The 17148-nt window shown below is 38.9% G+C and overlaps 2 protein-coding genes across 2 annotated transcripts; both read right to left on the bottom strand.

The window, feature by feature from the left end:
- Positions 1-215: 215 nt before the first annotated feature.
- Positions 216-2475, bottom strand: LOC311050799 (dehydrogenase/reductase SDR family member 11-like; the record flags this gene model as incomplete). Its single annotated transcript, XM_084064961.1, has 7 exons — positions 216-410; positions 555-620; positions 737-829; positions 1045-1174; positions 1407-1501; positions 1733-1942; positions 2365-2475. 7 exons carry the CDS (start codon positions 2473-2475, stop codon positions 369-371), a joined length of 747 nt encoding a protein of 248 aa, XP_083921087.1. The 3' UTR covers positions 216-368.
- An 11232-nt stretch (positions 2476-13707) lies between these two features.
- LOC311050822 (RIMS-binding protein 2) lies at positions 13708-16896 on the bottom strand. Its single transcript, XM_084064988.1, has 5 exons — positions 16776-16896; positions 16011-16167; positions 15697-15815; positions 15085-15156; positions 13708-14987 (listed from the first exon to the last, which is right to left on the bottom strand). The coding sequence occupies exons 1-5, from the start codon at positions 16836-16838 to the stop codon at positions 14922-14924; spliced, it is 477 nt and encodes a 158-aa protein (XP_083921114.1). The 5' UTR covers positions 16839-16896; the 3' UTR covers positions 13708-14921.
- Between the last annotated feature and the right edge of the window lie 252 nt (positions 16897-17148).

The following is a 17148-nucleotide window of genomic DNA, read 5'->3' on the forward strand; positions in this document are numbered from 1 at the left end:
CGCATAAAATGAATGCAGTAAAATAACCCACAAACTATATGGAGGAGGCGACGCAAAAACGTCACAATACCAGGTAACTGCCTGGAAACCTTCAGCCACCAGATTCACTCGCACACGCACATGTATAGCTTTGATTTTAATAGGCTTCAACAACTCAAACAACATCAAAGAATATTTCTTTATTGATCATTTAGCCAAGACATGCAGTTGAAATGATTTGTATTATACTTGTTCTGTACATGTAGAACTCAATCTAGCAATAATGTGGTAATACATTGATTCTCAAGTAAATCATATTAAATTGTGTTTGTCATAAATACATTCCAAAGTGCTGAGGACAAATCAAATGTCCAGTCTTGGTGTTCAGACTAAAAGTACTGTTCCACCGGTCTCATCTGAATGTCTCCAATCTATAAAAAGACATATCAAACAAAATGTTTGCAAACTATTACTGAACAACCATTAATATTAAATACACATTTATGCAAAAACATACAGTATCTCACACTGCATAAAGCAATGAAGGCAACATGAAACAAAGTGATTGTGTATACCTGCACATGTGGAGGTGCACTTAAGGCATAAGTGACAGCACTTGAAATGTCTTTGGCTTCCAAACACTAAGAGAATAAACAAGACACTGTTTTGGGAAGGCTAAAACCTCACAATGTTTAGATTATAGTTGTTACATTTGTGCAATTGTTTTTAGACCAAACAGATGTATGGAATATGTCACCTTTAGACTTGCATACTGTGAAACAGCCTTCTCAGGGCTGAGGCTGTGCATCCGAAAAGCAAATTCAGTCTCAACTAAACCAGGAGATATACACTGCAAAGGAAATTGACTGTTGCAATGAGCATACTTATTTTACTTAATACATGGTGGTGCACTATCAATAAACAGTTATAAACACTTTTTTAATACAGATTAATCTAAACCTATAGGCTTAATGACTCAGATTGCAGCACATTTAGCATGATGGTTATGTATGTGTTTTGAAATATGTTCAATGAACACTTTAGAACAAAGACAGGGTATCTTACTGTCGCTCTTATATGCGTCTTTGCTTCACGAAGTTCTTGTCGTAGGGCCTCTGTTAGGGCAGTCACTGCATATTTGGTAGCAGTGTAGAAGTGTGTGTCAGCATTGTGAACTACACGATGTCCACTCATGCTGCAACAGAGAGAATGGATTACACCAAAAATGTATTGGCACAGTAGTATCACTGCCACAGGCCCCTAAATGCCAAAATCTGTGTGGGCCTAACACTGGTATTGCCTCACATACTACATTATGCTTAACCTGTAAACAATATTGTAACAATCATGTGACATTCATTTGACTTAAGGGTGTTGATTAACCAGAGATGGCTGTACACATGACCTGAAAGTAACTCGAACATTACCTGTTTATGTTTATGATGTGCCCATCATCAACATTTCTCTCTTTCATTGACTGATATGCTTCACGGACGCATATAGACAAAGCAATGACATTCACCTGCAACAATATCATATGATCAGGACTGGGACACACAATCTCCCATAATTGATTACTGCCAAGTTCCAGAGGATGCATTAGACATTCCACATGGTGAAATGTCTAATGCCATGCAGAGCCCATGGCACTTTGGGTAATAACATCATATCCTGTGTTTGTAAAACATTCCACATGGTGGATGATATCAATAAATGAATGAATGAATGAATACATCAATAAAATAAACCTTACATCTGTCATGTTTCTCCAGCAACTGGTTTTACCACTTAACAGTGGTTCTGGGTGAGCCAAGCCAGCATTGTTGATGCAGACATCCACACCCTGGTGTTGGGCTTTAATGGTAGAGAACATGGACAGAATCTCATCTTCATTGGACAGGTCACACTTGAAGGGAACCAGAGTACCACTGTAGCCTGCATTTACACACTCTGCTGCCAGTTTCTGAAATGACGAGGTAGTTGGTTTCAGAGCCATAATCAGTACTTGTTGCCAGAGCTGCCTGTTACACAGAACCTTTTTTGAAAGTTGAAACCTCAACAACCTGCAAACAGCAGCCAGTGACATCAGGATGCAACGAAGTTACATTAATAGGCAATGTGAGCTGGATTCCAGCATGTGTGATTGATTGATTGATTGATTAAATACTTTATTTAGAAAGGCATGGTAACAGTACATGGAAGTACAATTCACAATACAATGTCCTCTAAACTGGATCGCGCATAAAAGCACTTGTCTTATTTAAAATGAGATACCCCGTGTAATAGTGGCTGTTTCGGTTTGAAACACTGAAACAAACATTATTTATCAATACAATGAAATATCTGTATAATGATAGACCGTTTCAGTTTCAATCTGGAGCACACCTCTACTTTCTGGACGTCCCTAGCGCAGCCTACGACTCTCATGCCGTGTTGAACAAGCTCCTTGGAGATAGCACCGGTCACAAGAGCCACTCTGCCTTTCCAGCGATCCATTGTAGCCAGGGGTGCAATGCTCAGTGGACGCGGTTGCACGCCGTGCAACCACTTATTTGGCCAGGGGGACGTGCAGGCACACGCATAGATTTAAAACTACTTTAAATTCACACTTCATCAAAGTTTACAAAGGCTCCCGACTCACGCGGTACATTAACATAAGAATTAGCCTATATGCATATCAATTGTCCATTGTGTGACCTGTACTGTAGGTGTTAAGCGACGTGCGCGTCACGTCATTAAAATAGAGAGTGCAACCACTTCTCAAATGAGCATAGCATCACTGATTGTAGCGAAAAAACAATACAATATTGTGACCAGGGAGTCAAGCTGTTGACATCTGAAAACTTTGCTGAGAGAGGCTGTCAAACGCACTTTGAACAGACAGACGGACCGGACAGCCTACCATAACATAACGCCCACCACCACCGCACCACGTGATAAATGATGGCCAATCCCAGCGCTCAGCGCTTCTAGCAATAGCATGTCGTAGGCTAGTAGGCGGGTCTTGGCAGAGCTGCATCTAAAATAACAGACCTACAAGCTCACAAGCTCACACAACTTGTGAGCTTGTAGATCTGCTATGTTCGACGTGCGACGCCGTCATGCGACGGAGCTTAAATTGTGCCTACGTACGAGCGAGGCGAGCCGCATGATCCAGGGTAACAGGAAGAGTAAGATGGACAATGGTCTTATGAGGACCCCCAGGGGCTCTTTGAGGGGGTTCCAGGGGCCTCCCAGCTAAATCAGTTAACTTAGTATGAACTTTAACCCTATTTTATTTTAAAGATAGGCCTATAGCAGTGGTATTCAACTAGATTAGGCAGTGGGCCACAATTGTAAAATGACAACAATGGTCATATTATGTCCATTATGGTAAATTATTAGGGCCTGCTTCATACTGCATTTATGCCTTTTGATGTTTGATAGTATCATTTCTGTTCCAGTTCTTTATAATGTCCTCTGCATGGTCCTTGAAACATACTGTGTAAAAGTGGACGAAGATGTACTGTAGCACAGTGGTTCTCAAACTTTTTCATGTAAGGAACCCCAAATTGACACTTATTAGCCCGCGGACCCCCATTTCAAAATATATGCCAGGGACCCCCATAAGAGAAGATTTTTTACGGCTCTAGCAGTGATTCTAATCCATTTTAATTGCAAGGACCCCTCAGTTTAACATGCATTAAGGCTACGGACCCCCATTTAATGGCATTTATACCTCTGGGACCCCCAATTTATATTGTAAAATCAATGTTAATTTAATTTGGTTCCATTTGTACACTCTCAGAGTTACAGACCCACAAGGGTCCATTTGGTTCCTGTCCATCATTTAGCTGGGTACCCCCTGGAACCCCCTCAAGTACCCCTGGGGGTCCCCGGACCCCACTTTGAGAACCATGGCTGTAGCAGATGGAAGATGGACAAAATCCCTTCAAAAGCTAATGGATGCTGATGCAGAAGGAGAAATCTTTCTTTCGTGTAATGGATAACAGCTACAAAAGAAATAGCTACAAATGGATGGCATATGATGGATGAAATGCACTCAAAACTCGCCTGTTGTGCTCTTTTATGTAAGTTCTAAGAATTCTAGTACATGATGTGCTACGGATGTGTAGCGATGTAGCTACACAGTTAGTCCACGGCTAAATACAAATACAATTTGGGAGTTCTTCTTAACATGGAAATGTATGAGAACCAGGATGGGTCCTGGCTGAGGATTCAAGAGTGGGCACTAAGGAAGAGATGTAAAATTGGCTTTTTTTGTCCAAAATGAACATGCACTGTCCGTCATTATCAGACTTAAAAGTATCCTTCAACTTCTCGTTTATACCCAAAATGATACAACTTTTGTATTGATTGATGTACTTTATTTAGTAAGACATGAGAATAACAGTACATTGAAGTACAAATTCACAATGCAAGGTCTACTAAACTGGAAGACTCATTAAGCACTGAGCTTGTTTAAGATGAGATCCCCACGCACACAAATCATGATGACATATAAGAGACAGACAGATATACACACTACTATACAGAATGTCATACAATCAGTTTACAGGTTACTGGTATAAGAGTGAAAAATATGTACAAGAGAAGAAAGCATAGATGAGACCTTAATTGTCGAAAGTTCAAGCATGTTCTAATCATATTTTACATTAAGACCATTTTCCAAATATTTTACATTCTGCCCACTCTTCCTTAGTGCCCACTCTTTTACCCAGATAGGCCTACTTCGTCTCAAACGCTATCATTTAACTAGCCTACTTCATCTTCAGGCTTACTTGAATCTATGTCAGTCCAACCTCACATATTTTACTGACACATCCTGGCTGTAGGCTATGGTCATTCAAAATTCTCTACACTGTGCACACTGTACATACTGACATACACTTTACACACATGATACTCTTTACACTTTATCAAGTTATAAGGCTACTTAACTTATTACTGCTTGGTTTAGTCATATTATAGCCATATAACCCTAACCCTGTGGTTTATTATATATTTTTGTGTTTGTTCATTTATATTGTTAGCACAGTCTGGCAGAGCAGTCCACACTTTCACACACATACTTGAGCATGCCAAATAAATTAGTTGAATCTTCAATCTTAAAAAGAGGTGGAGCTTCCACTTTTATTGACTAGATCAGAGACAAACAGTTCTTTGATAAGACATAAAGGCTTTTGTAAGATAGCTACTATCTACTACTTTCCTTTGTTGTCCAGGGCTATAATAAATGGATAAATAACTATTCAAATAAATAAAGTGGGTGGGATTAACAGGTAGGCACATCTGTGTTACAACAGTTCAATATAAGTTGGTCTGTCCTGACAGCATGATGACATTTTAATTCAGGTAGACAAGTAAAATACAATAGCAATGATTACATTTACTTTATTTGTCTGTGCAACTCTGGTGAAGATTTCAGGAGCCGGTAAGTTGGTGTTGGCTAGATTGCACTCACTGTTGCATCACTTTCACTTTTTTTGGGCATCATGTAGATTGCATTCTCTTTTACAATAGTGACAATTCTCTTGTATAATATTGTCTAGTTAACAGTTACAGAAAAGGAAAAAAACTTCAATTGGCTATAGGCAGCCAAGTCAACAAACTCTGTAGGGTTTTGTTGAGACCATTCTAGACTGTTGCACCAGCAGAGTGGAAGTGCTCTGTCCCAAAAGGAGTTGGTATTTGGGACAGATTTGGCAATTAGATCTGAGACTGCCAGTAGATGTGGACAGTTTGTGACCAAAGTGTGTCCAGTGAGTTTTTTGTAAATCAGGGTGTACCAGTGGGAATCACATCTGGCCTGGAGAGAGGTCAGGCTGATCGACTGTATGATGGCTGAGTGTTAGAGGGTTTCCGGTTTTGCAGGGTGTTTTTTGTGGCCGGTTGACATCTCTATAGACAAGTATTGAGAAGAGAATACATTATTGGAACATGGAAATTCAATACATTATAGTTTGATTGACACTGTTCTTTCTTGTGCCCATCACATCAGGGAAAACTCAATAATTTAGCATATAGCAAAGGAGTTACCTCAATTGTTTTATAAATTAAAGTAGTAGAAAATATAAAAAACGAATTTGTCTTATTCCTACTGCACATGTATTTCTGATGTGTGAGTAACTTGACCAATTTCTATCCATCTGTAATAGACTGGTGCTATGAGTCCCAGTATACATGCAACAGCACTTGCACAGGTAAAAATCAATTAATGCATACATAGGCATCTAACAGCTAGAATCCAGAGGTCTTGACACATACATTTTAAAGTACGCTAAATGCCTTTACAATTGTGTTCAGTTCTTTCTTGTTTGTTGCCCAGAACCTGATAGGTGGCCAGTGGTGTCAAAGCAATGTGACGGAATGTTCCAGTCTCCAATAAACATTGTCACAAGGAAAATGAGGACAGATGAGCTTCTCTCTCCATTCCAATTCACTGGCTATCAAGACATGTTTCGTGGTGTAATTAAAAACACCGGGCACAATGGTATCTTACAAAGAAAATATATTTATATCAATGTTTGTGTGTATTTATTAGCCCTATATAATTTGTCAAGAAATAGCAAAAATAGCTGATGTACAGTACAGGCTCAACGTATCACATTGTGATGTATTCTTTTCTATGCTATTTTTGAATTTGTTTATTTATCTAAAAACATGTAAGAAATATTTGCCCAAAATGTGGTTAAAATATATAGCACATTTCATACAATTTATGCAATAATTCAAGGGAAATATGTAGAATTGGTCAAAATAGCATGAGTATAAAAATGTATAAAGAGTTTATCACACTGTATGAGCCACATCAACTTAAAAAATGCTTACCCAAATTATCTATACTGCTCACCTTTTTAATGTCCTCATTAGTCTTTTAAGTTCACATGGCGGCTCTGATTAAAGATTTCTCATCTTTTATGACTTGAATTTCATCGTAGTTGAAGTGGACCTTCCTGTTGCTGCAACGATCAAAGGTGGAAATCTGACAGCAACATACAAGGCAATGCAACTTCATCTACATTGGGGCTCAGAACACACCATCGATGGAGAACGCTTTCCAATGGAGGTACCTGGTCCCGCACCCATTAGACCAGAAGACAAAATGTGATATAAAACCGCCATTGAATTTATACAAATACAAACAGAAATATTTATTTATTCAATCTGAAGAAATAAGTCATTAATGATCTTCATCTTATGCCATTTATACTAGATTCATATTGTCCATGTAAAAGAAGAATACAACTCTATACCTGAAGCTCTGGGAGACCGCACAGGTGTTGCAGTGCTTGGATTTTTCTACCAGGTGCTGTCTCTGTTTGGTTTTCTTTCATTGAAAAACAATACTACTACTGTTGTACTACTACTACTACTACTACTACTATTACTACTACTACTACTACTAATCAGTGGTGGAAAGTAACTAAGTACATTTACTCAATACTGTACTTAAATACAACTTATTTCAGTACTTATTCTTCTACTCGATTCTTATACTTTACTTTAAAATTGTGAGGTAATATACTTTACTTGAGTATGTTATTTTTCAATACTTTGTACTTCTACTCTAGAAACACTCATTGTACTTTATACTCCACTACTATTATTTGAAAACTTTTGTTACTAGTTACTTTGTATTTAGATTATTATTACAAAATATCCATTAAGCCCCATTTTATACTCATATTTGAACATAGCAAATAACATAACATCTACAAGCTCAAGCATTGTGAACTTGTAGATATGGTGTTATTGAAAGATTTGGACATATTTTAAAAACCTTTGAAAAAACTTTGGGACATTCTGCATAATGAGTATACTTCTGCTACTATAAGTATATTTTGATGCCAATACAATTGTACTTCTCAAATAAAATGTTCAATACAGGCCTTTAACTAACAGAGTATTTATACATTGCTACTTTGTTATACCACTTCTGCTACTACTACTCAAGGCCCAACCTGATGACTAACCACTAAAACAGAGCACACCCTATTCACTCTCTTCACATTTATTGTTGTAACATTGTAATTTATTGTTGTAATGTACAAACATGTGATTTCAATTTGCCAAGACTGGTTTATGTTTAAGTTTAATCTTATACACAATTTCAGGAATCTGAGAGCTCGAATAAGAAATACGACCCCATCATAGATGCTCTGGAAGAACTTAAACATCCTAGTAAGTCATATCTACCGTTATCTATCTATCATTATTGTGTATCATAATCTGATGGGACAAACAATGTCAATGTTTATTCTGCTGTTGGGGTAAAGTGCAACTGGTGAGTATTTATTGTTTTACAATGCAATAAAACATCTATTCACACATCTACAATAATAAAGTAATAACTAATTAATAAGATAGCAATAGAACTGTCAATCTGAACATGCAAAAAGGTGACTTTAGTAATTTGTTATTTCTGAATTCAGCTGGCAACACTACTATTAGTGGTGTGTCCTTAGACATGCTCCTTCCACCACTGAATGACAGTTCAAGATACTTTCGCTACCAAGGCTCCCTTACAACGCCAAATTGTGACGAAGCTCTCATTTGGACAGTGTTTGAAAACCCCATTCGACTCAGCAGAGAACAGGTGCTTTTCATGCAATCCTCTCCTCATTCTAAAGCAGAACTTTGACTCTTTTAAACAAGCATATAAATTGCGCCTCTTTATTAGTTTACTCTGTGTACTTTGATTATTATCTGATTTTAATGATATCTACTTATTTGTTTTCACAGCTTGCTGCATTCTCCGAGCTTCAGTTTGCTAATGGCATGCAAATGGCAGAAATATATCGACCGGTGCAACCCTTGAATGGCAGGCATGTGTATTATTCTGAAGGACATGTTGCTTCAGTTAGCTCTACATTATTCAGCGCTTCAGTTTTGGCAACCATTGGATATTTCGTGCACATTAAGAGCTGAAAGTTGACCATGCAGTACAGTGAAATGTGATGTAATATAATTCTCATTTCATGCCATGTAAACATGGCATTGTTCAGTTTCAACAATGAAAATCATAGTGTAAAGTGTACCATCAATTATTATGGGTTTGTCAAGATGAAGAGAATGCATTTTGTCCAATTTTGTATGTTCAAAATTACCACGATTTAAATAACTTAAACACTCAGGAGTGTTTTCAATTTCCTAGAACACTATGTCAATCAATCGAAAAATAAGTTGTGACAATAAATAGTACAAACACCTTGAGGTATAATCAAAAAACAACACGTGCGTGCGCGTGCACATACACACACACACACACACACACACACACACACACACACACACACACACACACACACACACACACACACACACACACACACACACACACACACACACACACCACATACACTGTTGTAAAGTTATCAATACAGCTCTGAGTATCCATTCACATTCAAACAACAGCTACGTGGATCTTGTTGACATAAGTTGGTGTCAGTTCCAGCATAAACCACAGTGTAGCAGTAGTGTATAAGCCTGGCTAACTGTTGACAGCTCACCTAGAAGTTACTACTGCACTCATCTGAGAGGCAGCACAGTAGGCTAATTCTGTGAACAACAGAGATACTTGTGGTTTCAATGTTTCAATGTTCTAATCTCTTGTTGCAAATAAAAACCCACCGATCAACATGAACTGATGCGACTCTGACTCAAAACATGTTAGAAAGAAAGAGGGGTTTTGAGTTGTACATGGACAGATGAGAAGACACAACACTGGGAATTGCCAGTCATGGTCAGGTTAGTTTGAAGTCATAGCAGGCCAGTTGCATATAGAGCACACTTGAAGGCTACCTCTCCTATTTGTCATACATTTATGGAACCCATATAAATTGTTTACTTACTCTACATTACTGTATTATGTAATTCTTATAAGAAATGTGAATCGGGTTCGGGTAGCACATTGGTAAAGTGCCTTCCCACCACCAGGGAGGTTGTGGGTTCAAATCCACCATCTTGCATCGGGCTTTGTCAAGCGTCTTTACGAACACAATTGGCCCGTGTTCGGGGAGGGAAACCGGGCAGGGAGGGTGAGATCACTGCATGTAATCCTATAGGCTGGGGTGGCACCTGTCGGCAGGGAGTGTTGGTCGGGAGGAGTAGAATGAAGGCTCTACGTCCTCCCGGTGGGGGCTCCTTGCTGGCAGTTGAGTCAGTAGGATACAACAGTAGTGATAACACACAAACATTGTGTGTGGGGAGGAATTAATTGCCATAACGACTAAATTGGGGAGAAAAAAGGGTAAGTGAGTACCTGCACAGCACGGTGTCATACACATGCTAAACATTTATTGAAATGCAATATTTCAATAAATGCTAAACTATGGCAGTGTGTGCATATTCAGTTTTCTTAAATAACTTCTTTCTCAGAAACCTAAACACACCTGACACCAAGAGTTTAGGTCTGTCCACACCAATTGTGTGGATGGCCCTTAAAAGGAGCCACGGCACCTGGTCAGATATGTAAAATTAGATCAGATCCACAATGACATAAATCCAGTGTAAGCGCTGTTCAAGTATTGTTCATTACTCTAACCGCCTAAGGGTAAAACTGTCTTTAGGTGGCTGGTCCGAGCTCCTCCAATGTTCTAATGTTTCCCTGAGGGAAGGAGAGAGAACAGACCATGTACTCTCTTCTTTTCGCAGATAAGTGAGGCTGGGACCGAGGCTACCATGTACTGGGTCGCTGGTGTCCTCCATGATGAGCAGTGGCCGATGTTCCTATGATTTTTGTAGCCATTTGATCTCTACGGTAGAGTGGTAGAAATTGATCTTAACAATGCATTTGATCTCAATGCCTAAAAACCTCTTCATAATAATGTTATTATTATTAATAATAATAATTAATTCTTAGCACAATCATTATAAAGTTCTTCACAATGTCAACAGGAACACCATTTTTGCAAACTGGTGTCTGAACTCTTGGATTTTCTAAAATCAACTATTATGTCCTTTGTTTTCTCACCATTTAGGGAGAGGTTGTCTTGCCACCATATGGATAGGTCGCTCACCTCCTTCCAATAGCTACAGGCATCCTCATTCTTTATCATTTATCAGTCCAGTCATTGCGGTGTTATCTGCAAATTTCACAATGTTGATATTTGGCAACAATGAGGTCTGCCTGCATGTCAAAGACATAACCACCACATACAGATGGAATTGCACAGACCAAGATCTCTAGTTTTAACACCAATATAGATGATACAAAAAAATGCTGAATCAATAAATAACATTTTTTTCCCTCATGATGTTTTAGTATACATGGGCCACAGCATTTTCCATGACAAACAGTAGTGAAGCAAGCTTGGCCGGATTGTAAAGATTTCATTATTACTAATGCTAACTTTGTTAGCTTAAATCTATTAGGACTTAAAATGTCCTTGGTAGCATAGAGTTGGGTCCGGGCTGATATGAAGGCAAATGAAGCAGCTTCATAAAGCATTTGAAATTAATTGTGATTAGAGTGACTGACCAATCCAGTAATATGCCTATATAATGAATGCAACACTAATCCTTTTAAAATAGATGTACACCACCACGTCTTTGCCTAGATTCAGTAAATTGGGCAGCTGTGGCTCAGGAGGTAGTGCAGGTCGTCCAATGATCCGTGGGTCGGCGGTTCGAATCCCGGCTCCTCCTGTCCACATGTTGGAGTGTCCTTGGGCAAGACACTGAAACCTACATTGCCTCCAATGAGTCGGCCGGCGCTAGCTTGCCACTATTAGTGTGGGAAAAGTGAGCACGCTGGTGTTGACTGTTCGCTGCCTCCCAATGCCCTGTATGAATGAATGAACCGTTGTAGTACTTAGAAAAATGCAATTCATTATTATTATTATTATTATTATTATTAAATGATACAGCCCCCCCTGTGTATTTGTATAGAGGGATTGATATCTCATCTCAGGGAGCCTTAGCCCACTTTAGCACCACTTAGAACCAGGCCTTTTGTGTGGAAAAGCTTCCCTATACACATTACATTTCTCAAAGGACATGTAAAAATATGCTATTATAAGGCCTTAAGGGTTTACAGAACTGTATACGAACAAGTGGCTTGTTTGCCAGCTAAAGATCAAAGATAATAAGATAATACAATCAACCCTAGTCCAATGACCTGTGAGGATTATACCCAGTGATTTCACTTGAAGCTGTACTTGTTTTGGGACACGGACGCTATCTATATCACCTTAAGTACAGGAGGAGATTCTTTACACAGAAATAGACATCTGATCCAAGTAGAGTCCCTGTCTGGGTGATCTAGGGAGATAATCTGCATGCTGCACAGTCATGCTAGACAATGCAACATAGCACTACCCTTGCTTTATCAGGGAAAGATAGATGTAAACTCATTATTGGTATTTATCTATTTATTAACATTGTGTGTTTGGGGAGAGGGTGCAGTAATTTTGTCACTATGCAACATATGAGGCAAGCTAAGATAATGATCAACAATGCAACAGTTGCAACACTTGCAACCTACAGCAATCTATCGCCAACAGCCCACTCTTGTCAGATCAGTATTGTTTTCACAAGGTCTTTTCTCAGTTTTGTGCACGCCACCCATCCCCCACTTCCTCTTATTCCACTGGTGTGGCTCTGAGGTTTGGGTTGTCTTGACAACAGAGGACACAGGCCTATGTCTATTCTATTTGTGAAGTTTCTGTTGTTGCATGCATATATTGCACATCTACTGCTGGGACGGAGAAGAAACTTAAATGAACCCCCCTTCCCCCAATCCCTCCACCATCATCACCACTACCACCATCACCACCCACACCCACCCCCAGTCAGCAGACTATCTCTGAATGAGTATTCAGAAATGTAAATGAGATGTCTTTGCTTCACCATCATTTATTTGATGCGTAATCATCATTATATATTTTGCAGAGGTAGACATACAGTGGTCAACATACAGATTGAGTAGCTATCATTGCTGAGTGTTTTGCCAGCATGGAAGCATACAGTTATGTCTCAATAGTGTGATATTCAAATGTCCTTTTAATCGTTACTTATGCATTGTAATTTTATTGTTATTTTTCCAGGCGTGATGTTTTATGTAAAACACATTGAACTGCCTGCTTGTTAAATGTGCTATACAAATAAACTTGTCTTGTAATTCAGATATATTTGGGGACACTGCTAACAAATTATGACACATACAGTAACATCAAAAAGAGTTTTGGGTGTAGTTACTGTCCATATCTGTTATAGTTGAAATGGATAATGTTTCTTTCTTTTTTTTTTCTTTTTACTTCTCTGTAAAAACAGGTGTTGTCTTGTAACGACATGACCTTAAAAGGGGAACGCAATCTTCGCAATCTTCTCTGCAACTGTGCCGTCTGTAAGTGTGTGTGTGTATGTGTGTGTGTGTGTGTGTGTGTGTGTGTGTGTGTGTGTGTGTGTGTGTGTGTGTGTGTGTGTGTGTGTGTGTGTGTGTGTGTGTGTGTGTGTGTGTGTGTGTGTGTGTGTGTGTGTGTGTGTGAGAACAGACTGTTAGACCTTTTCCTGTGTAAACCACGTGGGTGAGACAGGGTTAATATAAAGATCACACTCACTTCTGGGTTCTCTTTCCTCTGGGGAGTCAAGAAGCTGGTAAGACCCGTACACAAGTTTAAACTTAGTAGCTTTCTTTGGACAATGTATTGTTTTTCCTTATTATATACGTTTATAATTGTATATGCCGATGAAATGCCTTGATCTGTGCTTCAATTATGTATTGTATTAACATTTTGTTAAGGAGCTATCACAATGTTGTCATAGAGAGTGAAAGTCTACTTTCACTATATTTTGCATACTCTACTTGTCCTTGTCTCAAACTTCATTTGCCAGAATAATTCAGCAAGCCAGTTGTTACAACCTGCCCTTTGGAGAGACCAGTCTACTGATGTACAGTATTGTCACCCATAAAGTTGAAAGCACTACTAAACTTCTCTATACAGTGTAGTGTTTCCTACTTTATGGATGAGTATACTGTTGGCTACTGAGGGAATTCAAAGATGGAGGCCTCCAACACCATTCAAGTACTCACAAGGATTTTTTATTTTCTTTTTAACTGCTGACCATTTTGAAAAACGGATTTATTGTCCTGTAGTTGTTGTCAGTTCAATCATCTGTTGTATTTATCCATCGAATATTGATCTGACAAAGCTGGAATATTTTTGCTTATTGTAGGACAATTATGTAGCAAAATTCATACAGACAAGCGGCATAGCTGTACAAGTATCATATAGACCAAAATTATACGGACAACCTTCTATATTCAGACAAAAAATCTAGAACAATTACAAAGTTCTCAAAAAATAAGACCCTTTATTTGTATTTTTGTATTTCCATTTTTCATACATCCATGGATACGTTTATTGTTATTGGCTTCAAACAATGTTTGTTGCATATTTACAATATAAACTTCTATAAAGCTTTTATATCAAAAGTTTCACATTTTTCTTGATAAAATAAAAATGCAAAGACTATAATCAGAGGTTATGAAATGTACAAATACGTAAATAAGGCAATTATAGACATTCTACAGTCATGGTCAGCAAACATCTGAGACTTACAAGTGGGCTTTTAAGGCTAACATAACCTAGCTGTTGTTATCAGGAATAACTGTTAAATATCAGATCATATCTGGCTGACATTACATGTTATATTCATAACTTTTGGCTCATACAGTATGAAAGGTGACTCAGAAAATAAAATATAAAAATGTGTGTAGCTAAAAAAAAGAGAGCTGTACATTTGTTGAAGGTCATACACGCTGAAATGTTACCATTTATCTGTGCTTTCTGAATAAAGATGTATCTCACAAGTGTATGGGTTGAGTTTGTCTGCATTTAAAAGTAATAATCATGTAATGTTGGGCTGATCTATCACCACAGATAAACCGCCACACAAAAAGATAAGGGGGGAGGGGGGATAATAACTCATTGGTAACACTAATTCCATGGTAGGGCTTCCAGGAAGTTTGATGGCACCAGGCCCTGTCGTCCATGAAGATCGCCCTAAATTGAATTGTATGACATAATCAGATATTAAGTTGATGAGAAATCTAGGATTTAAAAACTGGTTAGCAGTCAACACAATTATTGAGTTACTTACATGATAGAAGCCATCTTGATCCACATTACCAAACACATATATGACATCTCCGGCACGAAAGGAAAGCTCTACCTACAAGAAATGAGTACTGAGTACTTTATTCAAAGACTGACACAAAATACTTGTTTTAATAATTTAAAAAAAAATGGGGAAAAAAAACTTAATACTTTGTACGGCATATAGCGAAAATGGCCAATCTACAATCTCTCAACGCCTTGCATCACAGAGCATTGTGAGCTTGTAGATCTACTAAGTTCACAATTTTTTAATTAAACATATTTAGTTTTACAAATCTGCCTAAATGCCAGGGTTAATGTGGTTAACACACATTTCTTTTTAATTGTTAACTTCTGATATTATCAAACATACTGTAAAAATTAAACATATCAGACAGCCTACATTTCCCAAAAGGAAATGCGTGTATTTCTGGGTATAATTCAGTCTGACCAGATGCAGGGGTCAAATGTATACTGTATCAGCCATAAAAATGAATGACCAGAGGGTGCCAGGGGGATATCAAAAGCATCCCCCGGCAACTCAAACCCTGGCTGGAACCATAGTGAAAACAGGACGTGGTTATCCAAGAGGCTTTATCATGTAATGCTTGCTTACTTCACTGTCCACGTTGGGAGAACTCTCCCATGGATCATAATCAAATATGGCCACCATTCTGCGAACAACCAACTCATCAGGAGTGTTGGCTGCATCAGTCAGATCTAAATCCGATCCACCTGTGGGTCAACAATACAGTACATATTTTTGTTTTGCAATATCAGGAAAGAAATTGCCATTTCTGTAATAAACATTTTAGATGAACTCCACCTTGAGTTTATGGATGCCATTGTACAATAGTGCGCAATATTGCTTAGCTGTTATTCTCTGTGCGACACCAATATTCCTTTGTAAAAAATGGGGCGATAGTTTACCTGTGTTTTCCATAGGAAGGAATCCCTGCTGTACGAGCAGTTGCTTGAGATACTCATCGTCCACTGGGACTTCAGCCACCATGTTACTTGGCACATAACCAGACAGGCCTCCGGACTCACCATGATAGAACCCATCACAATCTTGATCTCCAAACACCTAGCAAATGTACACATGGTTGATTTCTTTATTCTATTCTTTATTCTATATGTGTGTGTGTGTGTGTGTGTGTGTGTGTGTGTGTGTGTGTGTGTGTGTGTGTGTGTGTGTGTGTGTGTGTGTGTGTGTGTGTGTGTGTGTGTGTGTGTGTGTGTGTGTGTGTGCGTGCGTGCGTGCGTGCGTGCGTGCGTGCGTGTGCAGGGTGAATGAAAAAGGAGCAGGTTAGCATCAACCAGTTGACAGGAAATGAGAAAACCCACATATAGGCTTTACACATCAAGTAGGGCCTACACACGCACACGCACACGCACAAACACACACACACACACACACACACACACACACACACACACACACACACACACACACACACACACACACACACACACACACACACACACACACACACACACCAAACAGGAAACACCATTAAGCGTCTTGGAAGAGAAGTTTTAAACTCATCATCTAAGCAGGTGACTAAATAGCAGAACTGTACGACGATGCCTATAAGTTTCAAACCAAAAATATGAAAGGTTACTACTACACAAAGCGTTGCACTGCATTCATAACAACTGGGTACAGAGAGAGAGACACCCAAAATTCTTTACCTTGATTATCTGGCCGGGTACAAACGGCAGTTCTTCTGCAGCCGTTTCAGGGTTTGGAGACATTGCAGCTGGGTTGTATGGGTAGAGAGCAACAAAGAGTCTTGCGGTGGGTATAGACAACTGGCTTAAAGCCTCGAGTTCCCATTCCCTGATAGCTTCTGGTGTAGCAAGCCGTATTTCATCGGGGTAAATTAATACATCCACCTCAATCGTTTCCTCCATTTACAGCAGCGTGTGTGAAGAGCTGCACTTAGCTCTGCACTTGGCAGACAGATGGCCACTGTACACAGAGGACCTCTCCTTACCCTTATCCTTATTTGAGGTAACTAAGCTAAGCTTCAAGTACTGTACAGCTAATCCTCTTTGACATGGG

This window comes from Gymnoscopelus microlampas, assembly GCF_963454915.1.
Source record: "Gymnoscopelus microlampas genome assembly, chromosome: 8".
Classification (NCBI taxonomy): domain Eukaryota; kingdom Metazoa; phylum Chordata; class Actinopteri; order Myctophiformes; family Myctophidae; genus Gymnoscopelus; species Gymnoscopelus microlampas.